The 17,630-nt window shown below is 44.1% G+C and overlaps 1 protein-coding gene across 1 annotated transcript in view; it reads left to right on the top strand.

Moving 5' to 3' along the window:
• Window positions 1-841, top strand: part of CPQ (carboxypeptidase Q) — a 150,739-nt gene extending 149,898 nt beyond the window's left edge. Inside the window, exon 8 of the mRNA XM_035125207.2 lies at window positions 493-841. Within this exon, the coding sequence (XP_034981098.2) occupies window positions 493-653 (161 nt within the window). The 3' untranslated portion in view covers window positions 654-841. The remainder of the gene's footprint in view (window positions 1-492) is intronic.
• Window positions 842-17,630: the final 16,789 nt, after the last annotated feature.

Raw genomic sequence — 17,630 nt, 5'->3', positions numbered from 1 at the left:
TTGTCTTAGTATCTGAGCCATTAATTTGAATATACATATATGAAACAAAAGCAGAACCAGACCACCTTCTTTGCCAAAGAACCACCTCACTGATTAGAATGTAAGTAGGCATTCTGTAAGAAGCAGAATGTTAAGTGTCAAGCTTTTACTGATTTCGTGAGAAATGCAATCAAAAGGATAGAAATTCAGTGGGGTTTTTTTTTTGCAATCTAATGCTCATTGTACAATGTTTCATTTGTGCTACAGATAACTGAAAAACAGAAGCCTTCCTTTTTGCTGTCCCATTTACTCCTACAAGTTTGAGAAAACTATGGGAAGTGTATTTAATAGGAAAGTCATGAAAAACCCAGATCACTTTGGCTTAAAAGTGGTTTCATGCACCATACATTGTTTGTTAGTAGCTCACCTGGATTCAGTCAAGGCCAAGGTACAAGAAAATGTCAAAATGATAAAATTCTCATAATAACAAAGTGACTTTTTTCCCCTTCACAGCTGCCAGCTTGCGTGATGATCTCACTAGATACTTTTGGTTTCATCATTCCCAAGGGGACACAATGACAGTTCAGGATCCTATCCAGATGAATCTCTGTGCTGCTCTTTGGACTGTGGTATCCTATGTAATTGCTGACATGGATGAGAAGATACCAGTGTAATTAAAAAAAGAAAAGGAGGGGAAAGATAGATCTTTTCCAGAGCAGACAAGGAATGCACGTGGCCTATTGCTGTGATGAAATCCTGTTTTTCCTCTAAAAGCTTGTGTCAAAGATGTTCCTTTAATTATGCAGACCTGCTTCGATTTCCTGATGACTGTTTCCTGCTACCTATATTAAATTCTGTGATTTTTCTATTTTTTTTTTTTTTAAACATACTTTTTATTAATTTTACAAAATACAAAAAAACAAAAAAACGGTACATACTTAAACCCCTTTTCCACCTCCTTCCTACCCACCCACATGGGTCCTCCCCTGCCACAGAAGTATCCCATGTTTGTGAACAGTCAGAAATGGTCCATTTTATGCTTGGATTTCTGTCCTCCTCCCCCTCCCCTGACCCCAAAGCCCCCCCCTGCCACCAGGGAGCTCCAGCAAACCAGGGCAGTACGCAGGAGGACATCCATCCAACCATCTATTGTTATACCAAAAAAAGAGAAAAATAGAAATAGGAAAAAAAGGGGGAAAAGAAAGGGCGAAGAAAAAAAAGAAAAAGAAAAAAACAATACAAAACAGAAAAAATTTTCTTGCATTCATAGTTGAAAAACCATATTTTATGGGCTTCCCCTCCCCCCCTTCCCCGGTTTTCATCCCTTTTTTATCATCTGCAACAGTTTCTTACTTTATAAAAATACACCTTTGTATCTTATACAACTTATAAATCAATTGTTAACATTTTCATCTAATATTCAAATCACTGAAAATTCAAACTCCCATTTTCTCTTCCCGTGCCTAATTTTTTTTTCTCCCTCTATAAGCCTCCATATTTTCACATTTTCCAAAATCCATTCACTTTTAAAACTATAACTATTCTCAATTTAACCTTACATCCCCGATTACCGGCTCCACCCCCCCCAATCCAGCAAATTCCAAAATCAGCAGACCAGTTATAAACCTGTTAATCCATCCTTATAATCACAACATCACTTTCCCTTCACCCCACCCCCTGTTTACAGTCTCTTGCCATCCAGGTCACCATACAGGACCCCTGAATTTCTTCTCTTCTCTGCATATTTTTTCCTTCTTCCCTGTGGGCGTTCTGGAGTTCCAATAATACCAATCGTGCCCCCCTCAAAGACAGGGCACTCCATCCAACTTTTTGTAGAGTAGAGTCATCATTTTTTTCATGGTGTGTTTCATTTTGTGTTGAATCATCACAGTCCTCATCTTCATCTTTTCCTTCCCCATCATTGTCATTCTCACATTGCTCTTTTTCAGTGTCAAAAGCTTCATCTCCTAGAAAATCATATTCCGCCATCACCTCCTGAAATTTCTGCTGTAACTCCTGTCGTCGTGTCTCCTCTTGACATAACTCTATTCTTGTTTCCCACATTAAGGTCAAAACAGACCGCTGGAACTCAGGGGAACACTTTTTTGTTGACATATTTCAGTCCTGCCAAGGTCAAAACTTATCACGTGGGGTGGAATATGATCACAGTTTATTTTCTCGACTCCATTTTAACAAGCTGGCTGCATTCTTCAAGTCTTGTTAACAATAAAGTTCGAACTCACATTTCACAAGCACTTAAGCCAAAAAAGAAATTCCACAAAGTCCAGAAATACAAAGTGAAGTAAAAATTGACTTATAAATCCTGATCAACTCACTGAATTGCCTAGGCTGCCGGCTCCCGAGGGAAAGAAAGGTTTTTCTTAGGCTTTACCTCATTGCTGCAGGGCAGTCATAAACCACAGTCTCTCTCCCCTTTTCACCCTGCATCAAAGGGGATATTCTCTTTGATGCCTTTGAGGGATCCTTTTGAATTACAAATCTTCTGTTTATGGCTTCGGGTTTCTATTTACTGTCTCTTTGTTGCCGTGGGGGGGGGGTGGCTTCCTCTTTTCTCCCCTCTCTCCCAGACCAAATTGTTTTATAATCCAAATCGTGAGGTTACTTACAGTCTTTTCCAATCGTTTTATTTTCGGAAGAATCCAGCGCTCTCCGCCTTCGGCTTGAAGCTTCTCCCTGCTAGAATAACGTTGCCGCTCAAAATGGCCCCCGCGACTTCTACCCTCCTCGCTCCGGAGCTCTTATTAGAGCTAACCGAAGAGTTGGGGAGTCCGGATTGGGTCTGTGCCGAGCAAATTGCCCTCGGGACGCCCTTCCCGAGGTTCTAAGGGGCGCAGCGTTGCTCTCGCTGCCCTCCCCACTCCTAGCAGAGACGGGCCGTCTCGGAGACGAGACGAAACCCCGCCGATCGACGCTGGCGCTGAATCCGGAAGCCTCAATTCTGTGATTTTTCTAGAGCTGCTCTGCTGTGCCTCTCACAGCAGCTTTCGGTAAAACATTACCTCCTGGGTACTTTAAATAAATGTGTTGCATTGTACAATTCCGACACACTCTCTGCTTAATATGCACTTTGGGGGGACAGAGAGAGAAGGAAGAAAAATAAGGATGTTCAAACAATCTTGAAGAGTTCTTGGACTTGGATCTAGTTATGGGGAGAGGGGGGAGGGGCCAGAGGCAAAAGTGGGTGGAGCAATGGATTCAAATGTACTGTAGGCTATTTCCTGCATGCACACCTCTCTGCCCTCCATTCGGGCCAGCAAGAGGCACGGTCATAGTTCAAGGCCACATTCCAGCTAGGCAAGAATACTTGGGGTGTGAAGCAGGAATTCTCCTGGGGAGAAATCCAAGGGCTGGAGAGAGAGAGGTCCTGGGGGCCACATACGGCTGTAAAGACTTTGATTCAGGACTTGACACTCTGTAGATATGCAGAAAGTCCCCTTGAGTCATTCTCAGTGGAGATGAGCATGCTTGCTTCCTTGCCATTTTCATTGTCCTTTGTGAGCTGGTGGGCAGCCGTCCGAAGTAGAGAGCCTTCTGTACTCATGGAGGTTCCTTGCAGATTTGAGGACCCTGATGGGGTGGAACTAGTGCATTTGTCTCCAGTAGCAGTGGGCATGGAAGGACAGCAGTACTCACCTGACCTCCTAACACCAGAGTCACAGTTACATACAGGGAAGGAGAAAAGGAGGGGTGGAGCAGTCAGTGCAGTGTGAGCCATCAGAGGAGCCAAGCCTGTGTCCTTGCATTGCTCAGACCTCCCCACCGCCGCGCCTCTCTCCTTCCCGTAAGTAGCAGCAGCCAAGCTCTCTAGAGGGCAGGTGAGCACTGCCACCCCCCCAGTGGCGTAGCGTGGGTTGCCAGTGCCCAGGGCCATGCAGAGAGAGAGAATGCATGTCCATTCAACTGCCTGACAGCATCCACATCACCCAGGAGATCGCAGCCACAGAGATAAGAAAAGAAGAGTCATTCCATTCTCTGAAGAGGTCACTTCTTGGTTCACATGGAGAAGCTGTTTTCAAAAGAGTCCAGCGATGAAAGCACACAGCTATATTGCAGCAGTACCGGGTGTTGAAATTTTGCGCCCCTAACCAATTTTGCACCCGGCGTAACCATCCCACACACACACTTTCCGAAACTGTTTAAGTCATTTGCTCACTTCACTCACATTGAGAATGCTCGACGAGGGCTTAAGCATCAGGGCAAAACCTGACCCACCCACCTGTCAGCCAGTCAACAAAGGCCAATTATTTTCCTGAAGCAACTTCAGCTTATTGAAACAGGCGCAGCTAAGTCCCACTTGAAGCAAGTCTGCAGTGTTCCAAGATGAGGCGGGGAGGGAGCATGCTGGTAACTAAAAGTGGTAATTGGCTTCCCTCAGGAGCAGGTGACAATAGCAAACCCCTAAGAGAAGGAGACGCTCTCGGGTCATGCTGGAGAGAAAAGCACTCTGCCCAGTCCATTATCAACCACTAACCCCTGCAACGCAAATGACTGGAAAATACAGAAGGAAGAATGCATTAAGGTTCCAAGTTTAGCTGCTAAGCAGACTTGGGATTTGCAGCATCGAATGCCAGCCTGGCACACCATCAGCTCAGCTCAACAGTTAGCCTTGTTTTATGCTAACCAAACCATGGTTTCCTGAAGAATTTGCTAATGTACCCCCTTGCCCCACTATATTGGTGGCTTTGGATATAGCAGGCTTTGGATATAGCAGGCTAGCTATCCTAAATGAACTGAGTTTCCTATGGCAGAGAGAGAACACTAGGAAATGGTGGGGTCTATTTAACAACCCATTTACAAATGCCTAGAACAGACAAGCACAGAGCCAGTCACTTACAGCTCTCTGCACTGACTATAGCCATTTGCTCCAAAAGGTCTTGGAACTGCTGCCAGTTCTAGGGTTGAGAGGGCCCTCTGACAGACCCCTTCCATCACTGAGAGGCTTAGCTGATACGGGTGAGAGGCAGTGGTGCGTCAGCAGAGGCCCAAACAATGCCTGGCAATTGGATCTAGCCTTCATTAAGCTCTCCATGATGCTCCTGGGCATTGTGGGAAATTTAAATGGCAGATAAGCTTAGTTGCTCATGGGCGCTTGGAACATCAGGTTGGAATATTTTGGAAGGGGGAACCAAAGCAGGTGTCAACAGTGGCCCCTGCCAACATGTTGAGGGCCCTGGCCACTTCCCAGGAATGCCAGCTGTTGGGCTGGCCTCACTTGGAATACAGAGATTCTAGACTCAGAGAAAACTGGCTTCAGAGCCACACTGACAGGGAGGGTTGATCTTCATTTCAGCCAATTGGTCCAGCCAATGGCAAGGCTGTAACTAAAGCCTAAAGGGAGTTTCAGTTTGCACAACTTAAAAGGCATGTGTCACAACAGTATACATCTGATTGGGTCGTATAACATCAGTTTCCTGCCTGCATATTAAACTGTGCCTAAGGAGAAATAGGTCGAATCAGCTCAACTTGTACACGTGCAACAAATGACACTTGTCTAAGGCACCATACTGGATTGTGGTCTGTGACTTCCTACCTTTAGTTCAAAGGCTCTTATTGTATTCTTATTGTATAAAGAATACTTGTATAAAGAATACTTGTATAAAGAATACTTGTATAATGAATATTGTATAAAGAATACTTATTGTATTCTTTCTCTCTCCTCCCCATAAAAGAATTAGTCATTAGAATTAGTCATTAGAAATTAGTCATTTGGGTACTGTTGAAGGGGATGTATATTTCATGAGGCGAATATAGATGTTGAGATCCACTTTGATATTCACTGGCTGTAAATGGAAGCGGTTCAGATCTTTATGAATGAAGCATAAATAAATACATGGACCGGGATTTCTGCTGTGTAAGTACCTGCCTTATTGATGCATGTGATTGAATTATTATTATTATTTTTGCCCATAGGAACGCATTAATTAAATTTCAATGCATTCCTATGGGAAACCGCAATTTGCAAGACGAATTTTTCACAAAACGAATTCGTCTTGCGAGTCACCATCAGATCGCAAGACGCATTCATCTTGCGAAAAATTCGTCTTGCAGGGCATTCGTCTCGCGAGATACCACTGTATCTGAATTTGAAACCATTTGGCCATTTTGCATAATGATAAAATTGCATAATGGCAGGATGAGCTGTGGCTCAAGGCTGAGGGCTGAAAGAGTGAATCACATGCATCAATGAGGCAGGCACTTACACAGCAGAAATCCTGGTCCATGTATTTATTTATGCTTCATTCATAAAGATCTGAACCGCTTCCATTTACTGCCAGTGAATATCAAAGTGGATCTCAACATCTATATTCGCCTCATGAAATATACATCCCCTTCAACAGTACCCAAATGACTAATTTTCTGCTCTTTATTGATTAGCATAATAAAAATCTCATGACAACACAAGATAGAAATGTTACCATTAATCGCTTGTTGAAGGGAGCAGAGTTTCCCGCATAGAAATTAACGAAGCGCACGTCTCAATTCTCCCCGATGTATTGGAGGCATTCAAGACATTTCTTGAATCAGAAAGTGTTCCTGATGTGTTTGCAATCATTCCCTTCTAGAAGAATGAAATAAATTCCATTAAGATCAGTCGGGAACTGCTGCTGGCGAGTGGGGGGCAGCCCTTGCGTTGAACGCAAATTGAACCCAGCCTGTGTCTCACTCCCAGGTTATTAAATATACATCAGCCCGGTGGAAATATTCCCCCCTATCATTAAGAACAGGAAAAAGTGCTTAAAGCAGGAGCGTTGTTAAGTGGGAGCCCAGGGGAGCTGAGTCTGAGTCTTCTTGATGGGCCCTCAATCTCCGGCCACTTCTCCCACTTTTAAAAATCTTAAGCAGGTATATATATTGTTTTTTCACTTTGTTTACAGGCTGGCTGAGCACACCAGAAAGTGCTGGTGGGCAAATTAAAACATCAGATGGTCTTATTGCACTGTGCTTTGGAGTTTCACCCCACCTAGCAAGTGGGGTCTTAATGATGCCCAGCCCCCCCCCCCCCTGTAAGACAAGTAATGGGGTCATTTGATTCAGTTCAAGGCAAGCTTACTGAATTCCCACTTTCTGAACGGGGGAAATAAATTCGTCCTCCAAACATAGCCTTTCTCTGAATTTTAAATGCAGTTCTTCAGCTAAGTAATTTGTAAGCAAAGGCATATATACTCAGGAAAAGTGTTCATATGAATGTACATTAGTGCAGACCAGAGAGGAATGGCAGACCAAGTTGGTGGAATACGCAGAAATGGCGAGACTGACGGGAAGGATCAGAAACCAGGAAGATCAAGTACAGTATTTTTTAAAAGATTTGAACAATTTCTTAATTTGTTTAAAAGACCACTGTAGACTGTTAAAATCACTGGCAGGGATACAATGACACTTGTAATGTGAAATAAAATTTGGTAACTATGATTATATAATACCCTGTTTCTCCGAAAATAAGACGTAGCCAGAAAATAAGCCGTAGCAGGATTTTTAAGCATTCAAGGAATATAAGTCATACCCCGAAAATAAGACATAGTGATAGGCACAGCAGCAATGCCAGCCGCAGGAGGAGGAGGAGGAGGAAAAAATAAGACATCCCCTGAAAATAAGACATAGTGTGTTTTTTTGAGGAAAAATAAATATAAGGCATTGTCTTATTTTCAGAGAAACACGGTAGATGGATAATGGTAAAAAATGCAGGAAAAAAGAAAAAGAAAAATTGTTTTGAAATGGAACCCATGGAGAGAGGTGAGGAGGTCCAAAGGTTCGAAAGAACCTTTTTATTGCTATGCTTTGGAATGGTTAAAGTTATTGTGTATAAATTTATGTAAAATCAATAAAAAATAAAAAGAAAGAAAGAATGTACATTAGTGAAAACAACATACAAAAACACTTTATATTAGGGGAGCTGCTTTGCAAAAACGTGTAGATTCAGCGAAATGGCATACAATTAAGGAAGGGAGTCAGCACTGTGATCACTCAATTAACACAAGCATTCTGCCCTCTCCCTCCCATGAAGTTCCAAGGATTCTCTTGAAACTGCCCTCCAGAGCCAATTGGGGGGTTCTAGGGCATATTGGGCAGGAGAGGGGGGGAAGCCCCATTGTCCTAGCAGAAGACCTTGTGTGGGCTTCCACTGGTGGGATTCATTAGTGGAAACCCACTATCTGTGTGTATTAGAAGAAATTCACAGTGAAATGCTAGTGAATTTTCATGAGGTCTTCCCCCCTCCCCAAATTCTCAAACTGTTGTGGAAATGTGAAGAACCAAATTTTTTCACCCATCTTCATCTGAAAGCAAAGTCGATGCTTGGTAGGATAAAAGGGGGTGGGGAAAGCGTAGGGGGCAAGAGGAAAAGGAGTGACCACGGGGTTGGGGAAAGCAGCACAGAAATGGGGCAGGAGTATTCGCAGTGGGGGAGCAGGTTGGGTGATGGTGGACTGGTCAGTCCCTTGCAGTCCAGTCTACCTTGCAGTCCAGTCTACGGTTTTTAGTTCCAGAAGAGGGCAACCAAAATGGTCAAAGGCCTGGAAACGATGCCTTATGAGGAACAGCTTAGGGAGCTGGGTATGTTTAGCCTGGAGAAGAGAAGGTTAAGGGGTGATATGATAGCCATGTTCAAATATATAAAAGGATGTCATATGGAGGAGGGAGAAAGATTGTTTTCTGCTGCTCCAGAGAAGCGGACACGGAGCAATGGATTCAAACTACAAGAAAGAAGATTCCACCTAAACATTAGAAATTTCCTGACAGTAAGAGCTGTTTGGCAGTGGAATTTGCTACCAAGGAGTGTGGTGGAGTCTCCTTCTTTGGAGGTCTTTAAGCAGAGGCTTGACAGGCATATATCAAGAATGCTTTGATGGTGTTTCCTGCTTGGCAGGGGGTTGGACTGGATGGCCCTTGTAGTCTCTTCCAACTCTATGATTCTATGATTCTACCTCATAGACTTGTTTTGAGGATAGACTAGGCACAAGGGAAAGACATGAGTCACCCTGAACTCCAGAAAGGCTCAGGACAAGAATGCAAGAAACCAAAGAAAGAATTTGGCTCTGGGAAGTTAACATGGGTTTCCTTTCCCTGCAGTTTGTCCCCCACCATCCAAAACTTGGAAACATAGGAGCCAGTTAATGACACGATCTCTCAGTCTTTCTTTTTTCTCAAATCTTTATATCTCTAAGTGGTATGTGCCCGTCAATTAACACTGGCAGATGTCTTCTGGAAAGTAATTTGTACCTCTCCTAATTCCTTGATGACATAATGCACATTGTGTGCATAGCTTTCTTATTTGCTCTGCGCATTGGGTCTTCCCAGCCTCCATGGGTGTGGTCATGCAACCACTCCTCATTCAGGACTGTGAAATAAACAACCATTTTATTAGCCCTTGCAAACTAGCCCAAATCACATGTAACACTGAAGGCTTCCTCCCCCCCCCCAAATGAAGTACCTGAGCTGGTTTGGTAGAAGAGAACTGACTAGAGCAGGCATCCCCAAACTTCGGCCCTCCAGATGTTTTGGACTACAATTCCCATCTTCCCTGACCACTGGTCCTGTTAGCTAGGGATCATGGGAGTTGTAGGCCACAACATCTGGAGGGCCGCAGTTTGGGGATGCCTGGACTAGAGGCTTCACCTCTCGGTTTTTAGTCCTGAAAGTAATACCTTAACTTAGATAAATTGCAGTGAGACTTGGGTAAAATCAAACGCTGTGGGGAACTATGGTATTATACCACTTTTGCCATAACTTGGGGGAAATGTGTATCTGTAGCCTGAATTTGTGGAGGAGTGTTCAAGTGGCTTTGTCTTCATAGTGTATTTTGCATTTTCTTCCAGGGAATATTTTAAACTTGTTTATCTTCATAGCGATTTCTTTTCCCCCCTTTTTTTGGCAGGGATGAGGAATGGAGAATTTCCATAGGCAGGCATCCTATTTTGGTCAGATTCCAACTACATAACATCATAGTGTGGGGGGAGTTTTATTAGCTTCAGCAGTGTGTGACCATTATCAGTCAGACCTCAGTTGGAGGGTCTGGTTTGGAAAGCAGTTCTGAGAGTAATGCTAAGAATAGTAACAACTTTTGTAGAACTTTTGATGTGTGACATTCATCTCTGCAACAGTCCTGTGAGATAGGTTACTGTTACACTCATTCTGCAGCTGCAGAACTGAAAGTGAGAAATAGCTGCATTATGTGAGCAAAGGTGCCCAGGGAGTCCTGGGCAGAGGTGAGACTTGGACTCAGGGCTGTCTTAAGCATATCCGGCACTGTGGTGCAAAGATCCCTCTGATTCAGCGCGCCAGCTGCACCACTGGTTAGAGACGGGCTTGCTTGGACGCAGGTTAATGGCAAATGCCCTAAGTCATTCTGCATGATTAGAATGTGCATCTGGATAAACATTTGCATCATCTGGGACTCACTGAAGGATGCATCTTTTGATACAGGTGAGGATATACAGCCCCGGTGGAGTTCATTAGATGGATGAACAATAAATTGACCGGAGATGGGTCTCTTTCAGCCTTATAGAGCTGCTTTTGGGGGAAGAAATAGACATCACACAAAGCACAGGAGTAGCTTGCAAGTTTGCTAGCCAAGTTACAAAGCCAGTGTCACAGTGGCCGGAGTGGGCTACTTCAGAGTAACAACTCTACACCGCTCTGCATTTTATCTTTTTATTGGTGCTGCGTATTTACAGTGCTGAAGGCAGTGCTATTTACAGAGACACATCTTATCCGCTAGAATCAGAACCTCCGAATGGCGTTTGGCGCATTTTCCTCCAACACAACAACTTGGGGAGACCCATCCTCTTCCCCCTACGTTTTCTGCGCAATTCCAGAGTTGGGGGAACAGGTCTGCCCCCCTTGCTTTCCCCTTCCTGTCTCACCTGGGGTGCTGGCTCCGCTACCCTGTCTGAGCCTCGGACCCCACTTCCTGCTTCCCCACTTGAGACGGAGCTCTCCCTGCTTTCCCCTGCGCTCGGGGATGGGCTGGAACTCAGGAGGGGAGGGACTTTGCGATATCCCCTGTCCCTCACAGCCAGCATTATAAAATCAGCAGAAAGCTCTTCGTTATTGCAAGGTTTCCGAATATCTCCGAATCTAAACTTACAGTAGTGCAAGGTGGTCTTTTAAATAGATTTCTTCTTTATTTTCTTTGACTTCCTTAGAGATAATAGCCTCACCGAAAGGCTAGGGAGCATGTCTTCAAACTTAGTCTGGCAATGTCCCCGTAAATGGTGCCCCATGATTATGCAATGTTCCCAAGGGCTGTAAGGGGTGGGGGAGATTATAGCCTCCACATCATCATCACATGGAGGAGGCATTTTTCTTCCCATACAGCCCTTAGAAACACCATCCAGACAAACAAGAAGTCGAGTTCAAGGCGCTCTTCCAGCTAGGGGTAAACACTCAAGGAGCAGGGGAATCCAGGCCAGTTAGCGGATTGGCCAGGGGAAATTTGGGGGGGGGGGCTGAAGAAAGTTCCTCAGAAACCTGGACAGCCACATTTGAGCCCTCCCTGCAGACTGAGGTTGCTCATCCCTGAGCTACACATTCATGGCAGCCATTTTCATTGGTGGGCATGTGATTTGTTGGTTGGTGCCTGAGTTTAAAGGTAGAGTGAATTTTCCAGAACTTTTTTTTAAAAAAGAGGTTTCTGCTGTTTCTTAAAGGAAGGTTTTTAACTGGGCTGACAGCTTGTAAGCAGCTTTGCTCAGATGTGTACGATTTGCCAGCCCTTGAGGATGGGCACAGCTTGTCTCATAACACCTGGCAGCTGGAATCGCATGCCATTAATAAGTACCCCACTTGGATACCTTTCAAACTTGGAGATGTCGTCAGGATTCAATTTACGATGTTGTCACCACATTGTGAAACCACCGAAATCAAATGCTTTTCATGTTTCATATCGCCGCATTTCAGAACTGCATCCAAAGCAGGCTGGAACAGCGGTGGATTTTACCAGAGCTCTTGACAATGCCTTCAAAGTGAGGGAGCTGCTTAAACATTTACTTTATGGTCTGTATTAGGTGTCAATGAAAGTTTTTTTTTCCCCATATCTGCCATTAATCTTTCACAATGCTTCTGAATCTGTTTAATATTAAATAGTTGGCAAACTTTGCAGAGGGTGCTTCAATTGCACAGTAACACACACACCCCAACGCTGGTATTTTATAGCCTTAGCATTGTTTACTGGCATCTAAGGGAAGAATATTTTCCACCAACAGGCATAAAGCTCTTGTATCCATTTCTGAAGTTCTCTCAACTGACTTTTCAAAGGTCTTTCTTCCGGTGAACGCAGACGACTGCTTATTGTATGACAACCACTTCAGCAGAGTGCACAAACCATGTGGGAATCGAGTGGTCCGTAGGCCTTGATCCAGATATAGTCACACACAATAATGGCTGAGGATACTTATTCCTGTCTGCATAGCAATGCATATGAAACTGTTACTGCAGTCTCCCATCTGTACCACATAGGGCAGGGATGTATATGGGACATCTCAGAATTATACCTATAGTGGTACCTATAGCTCCAAGGGCTTGGTTCTAAGCCCTGGAGGGCAGCAGCAGAGGCCCTGAAGCTCATACTAGTCAGGGAAGAAGTGTGATGAGCAGGTATCTCCAGGCTGGTGAAGTGAATAGGCCTGGATTTGGCCACTTGTTGGTAGATGGACCAGCTTAAAATCCAGCAGATCTTTGGCCAACTGAGCATCTCTTCTCTCCCCTGAAATGGCCCATTTATGCTTCTGCCCACACAAGCTTTCAGAGGGCAGAGGAAAGTTCTCCGCAGCAGTGGAACCTCCTCACTGCCAGAGACATGCATGTCTGGGCAGAGCCAGAACAGTTTTGCCTCATCCAAACCCCTCCAGCATGGCCAGTTGGGAGTTCGGATTAGTCTGCCCACTGGTAGTATTTAAGGATGTTTTTAAGGTTCATGGCCCGATTTATTTTCTCTCATTCTCTCTCTCTGGGGAAAGAAATACACTCCATAATCTTTCTTTTAAAATACTCATGGGATGAAAACTAAAATTTAAGATAAAGAAAGTATAATTTAGGATTCACTTAACTGTGAGAAATATGCAACCAGTGTGTCATCTCAAGATAAGCACCAGTCAGATTTATTGCAAAGTTTTGTTTAAGAACCAAAAACAAAAGCGAAGTGACAGTGTTCAATATGCCTTGTTGCATTTTAGTTTCATCTTAACTTCTTACTCTATTATTATTATTATTATTATTATTATTATTATTATTATTAAAGGAGAGGAATGCAACAAGGAGGGAAAGCAGAATGAATGCTAAAAAGGTTTTTAAAAAGTGGCATTTTTGACAACTGTGAGTGAATTATTTTCTTGTTCAAGTCAGAAGGCATGATCTGCTCTTGATATTTTCATAAAGATAAAAGACCACATTCAAAGAAAATAAGCAATTGTTCAAATCTTTGGGAATATTTCTTTTATAAGTACAGTAGTCTTTGGTTCTGTTTGGTTTCTTTGAACCAAATCAAAGGTAAAAGAACAACAGGGCAATCCTAAGGTCTGTTGTAGAAGAACTGAGGGAGGATCACTCCAGTGGTCCCCTAGTATTCCTACAGAAAGCTCTATGGTGTAGAACTGTGGGGAAAATAGCATCTGAATTAGGGCATTTCAGCGATTCAAACAGACACACACCCTTCCCAGCAGAGTCCTGAGTTATGTCCCATACCTATGTAGCCTTGAGGTGACATGAGTATTTTACTCCCATTGAAACCAAAAAGAAAAACCATCACAGTATCCAAATGTCTCTCTTTCTCTCTCATACACACCCTGGCTCCTGTCTAAACAATTGACAGTACAGTCCTAGGTAATGTCTTCCTCTGGCTGAATGCACATAGGACTGTGGCCTAAACCATCTATTTATATAAAAATGTAGGCATTGCATGCGCAGAGGTCACAGCCTTTCTCCGTAACCGCTGAACTGTAATGTAACAAATTTGGCCACAACGTTCCATGCCCATCAGTGAGGGATCTGGCATAATTTTTTTTCCAAAAAAGCAAACCTTTCATACCTAAAATAATGATTAAACAACAAAAAAGTGGCGCCCAATTAGACATCACCAGCAGAAGCTCTGAAGACTCCAGCAGCATCCAATAGAAAGGCAGATCGCCCACTGCTGCCTCCAAAGCCGCGCCACCAGATGACATCACAAAATTCCACAGGAACCAACTGGAAACAGGCCTTTTGCAGCAACAAGGCCCAACATTGCCAAGTGGGGGAAGGGGCCTGCCTGGGGGGGTGGGGGGCCGAATAGGGGGCAGGGATAGGTAATGGGTCAGAACAGGGTGGGGGGAGACACAGGGAGGAAACCTGCCCTCTCCACAGTATCTCGCCTCGGCTTTGCAGACTAGGCTGAGTGGATTTAGGGGCCTGCCGGGGGGTGGGGGGGCCCCGAATAGGCCGCAGCATAGAATCAACTGAATATGGGCCTTTTACAGGGCCATGCCTTTGAGTAGAATAAATGTTATTTCACATAACACACGTGGGTAGGGGAGTCAGGGTTGGGACAGGGCAAAATTTTTCAGAACACGCGCATTGGGGAAATGATTGTGTGCAAAATGAACGGGTCACAGGGATAACCCGGGGGGGTGTATGGAGGAGAGGAGGGAAACCACAGACATAAGTGGGGGTTAGGGGGAGGAAAAGGGGAAGGGGAAAATCACAGGGATAAGCCAGGGGTGGGGGAAAGAGGGGGCATAATAGGTCATGGTTCAGGACAGAGTTGGGGGATTCACAGGGATGAGGGAGGGGGATGAGGGGGGAATCACAGGGATAAGCCGGGGGTGAGAGGAGGAGTGGAGGAATCACAGGGATACGTCATGGATCGGCACAGGGTAGGGGAAATCACACAAATAACCCACAGCAACGCGTGGCAGAGCCAGCTAGTTTTATATACAATAAAACATTCAAGTACTTAAGTACTTACCAAGGACACCACGCCTATCACAACAAGGTACTGTATAACCTTTTTGCAAGGAATACATATACCCTTTATAATGGGGGGCGGGAATCCTGCATATATAACACATAAAGGCATGGGAAATGTACAACTATGAAAAGTAGGGGCATTCATTCATGCCACAGATGAAGAGCATTCATTGTTCACCATGCATGTGTGTGTATACAGGATCTATTTAAAATGAATTCATGGGGTCCTTCTCACATATCTTACTGGTAAAGCAGGTGTCCCCCATCTTATATGTCTGCCTAACTGTAGAACCTTACATTTGTCCCTATTGAAATTTATTTTGTTAGTTTTGGCCCAGTTCTCAAATCAGTTATGGCCATTTTGAGCGTCTGTCTTCAGCTGCATTGCCTACCCCTTCCCAGTTTGGTGTCATCTTCAATTTGACGAGCACCCCCTCAATACCTTCATCCAAGTTGTTTACAAAAATGTTGAACAACAATGGGCCCAGGATAGAACTCTGCAAAACTTGCCACTTTTTTCTAGGACGACAAGGAACTGCTAGTGAGCACTTGTTGAGTTCCGTCAGTCAACCAGCTATAAATCCACGTGACAGTTACTTCATCCAGTCTGCATTTTACCAGCTTCTCCACAATAATATCATGAGAGACTTTTTACTCCCAACAAATGAGTAAAAAAAAAACTGCACATAGCATTATAAACAGATTATCTGGGAAAACCTGGATTCAACCATTCCTTGTTTTTCTTATTATTATTATTTCAGTCTTACACACACTTATTTGTGGGTTTCCTCTTATATCCTATTCTTATCACAAACATGTCCCTTTAAATATCATTTTTAACTGAGCAAAATTCATGTCATTGAGGTCTCTTTTTGCAGAGTTCTAAATTAACGCTGAAAAGTTTGAAGCGCTATGTAACGATTTTCCCGATAACTAGCAATTCAGTCTTCCAAATCCATCAGTTACCTGCCTTCGCACATGTCAACTCCCAGCTTTAGATTTGATAAATGGTTTTAATTGTATCCTGTCACTAAGCGGAATCCCATCAGAACCTGGCAACAGGAAATTGTACGTATTTGCAGTTAGAGATGAAGCTCATGCTACACCTTTAAAATGAACCATCACCCTCCGTGATTGTTTTCTCAAATGTGTTTTTAGGAATCAGTCTTGGTCAAGTCTGCAGGAAAGTAGGAATCAACATACTTATCTCCCCAAGGTGAGCTTTCACACCTTTCAATTTTAAAACAATGGACTGAATCATAAAGTAGCTTGCTTCCAGGAAAAAAAACAACCACCAGATTGCCTCCTTGAAACAGAAATGGTCACTGTAATCTTGAGCCCCACATGTGCTCCAGAGCACACACAGAACTCATGCATGACTGAATTTTCCCATTCACTTCCATGGAAGTGGCAACTGTGCATGCACAGCACTTAAAGGAAAAGATGGCCCACGAACCACCAGGCAACAGATTCTTATTTTAATTTAGGAATGGGGAACATTGATCCTCCAGATATTTATGGATTTCAACTTGCATCAGCACCAGCCAGCGATGTCAAAGGCAGAGGCGCACAGTCCAACAATGTCTGGAGAACCACAGATCCCCCATCCCTAAATTAAAGCAATGATTTCTTCCCTAATGGCGGTACCAGCTATTCCAATTCAATGTTTTACATGCACAGTTCCCTCTTTTATGAACTCCACTCAGGGCAGGTGAGTCTTACCCTTAGCTTATGCTTGCTTGCTCTTACTCCAAGAGCAAACCTTTCTGCAAATAAGTTAGAATGCGAACAGAAGTTCATGGTGGGAAGAGACATAAAAAGATAAAGGGACCCCTGACCATTAGGTCCGGTCGCGGATGACTCTGGGGTTGCAGCGCTCATCCCGCTTTACTGGCCGAGGGGGCCAGCATCATGTGGCCAGCATGATTAAGCAGCTTCTGGCGAACCAGAGCAGCGCACGGAAACACTGCTTACCTTCCTGCCGGAGCGGTACCTATTTATCTACTTGCACTTTTGAACTGCTAGGTTGGCAGGAGCTGGGACCGAGCAACAGGAGCTCACCCCACCATGGGGATTCAAACCGCTGACCTTCTGATCGGCAATCCCTAGGCTCTGTGGTTTAGACCACAGCACCACCTGCATCCCTGGGCAGAGGCATATTGTGACGCTAATTCCCAACTTTTGGCCACTATTGTTGAAAGCTTGTTTCGCAGCATTGGGGGGGGGGGTCCTGCATTTTTTCAGTGCAACCACTGCTGGAAGCATCTGCCTCGATTCCATGGGAAAGTATTTGGCCAATCACGTGCTGACATGTTTATCTTTCTAGCTGTCAGGATGAGTAAGTATGCAGGCTGAATACTATCATTCAGCTTGAATGGAGAAATAGCTACCACTCGTGAAATCCGACAGAATAAATATACTTTCAAACAAGATCTGTCAGATTCCTATTAATCTTTTGGCTTAGATCCCATTGCAATTGATCTTAAATGGGGTCATGCTGACGAACAACTAACACTGTGGTGTTTTCCTTTCCTTCACTGAGTCTAGGCAGCCGTACGAGACAGTCGCTGCCCATCAATCGGTGCAGGCATTCCTCCGCTTTCTTTGCACTTGCCTGCGCATTTGTGCGTCTTTCAACATCTAATTACAATGATGCAACCCCAAAGACAGCTTATTGTTGGGGCTTCAACACT

Source organism: Zootoca vivipara, chromosome 8 (assembly GCF_963506605.1).
Source record: "Zootoca vivipara chromosome 8, rZooViv1.1, whole genome shotgun sequence".
Taxonomy (NCBI): Eukaryota; Metazoa; Chordata; class Lepidosauria; order Squamata; family Lacertidae; genus Zootoca; species Zootoca vivipara.
The sequence above is the reverse complement of the archived record's forward strand: the minus strand, read 5'-3'. Positions and strand labels throughout refer to the sequence as shown.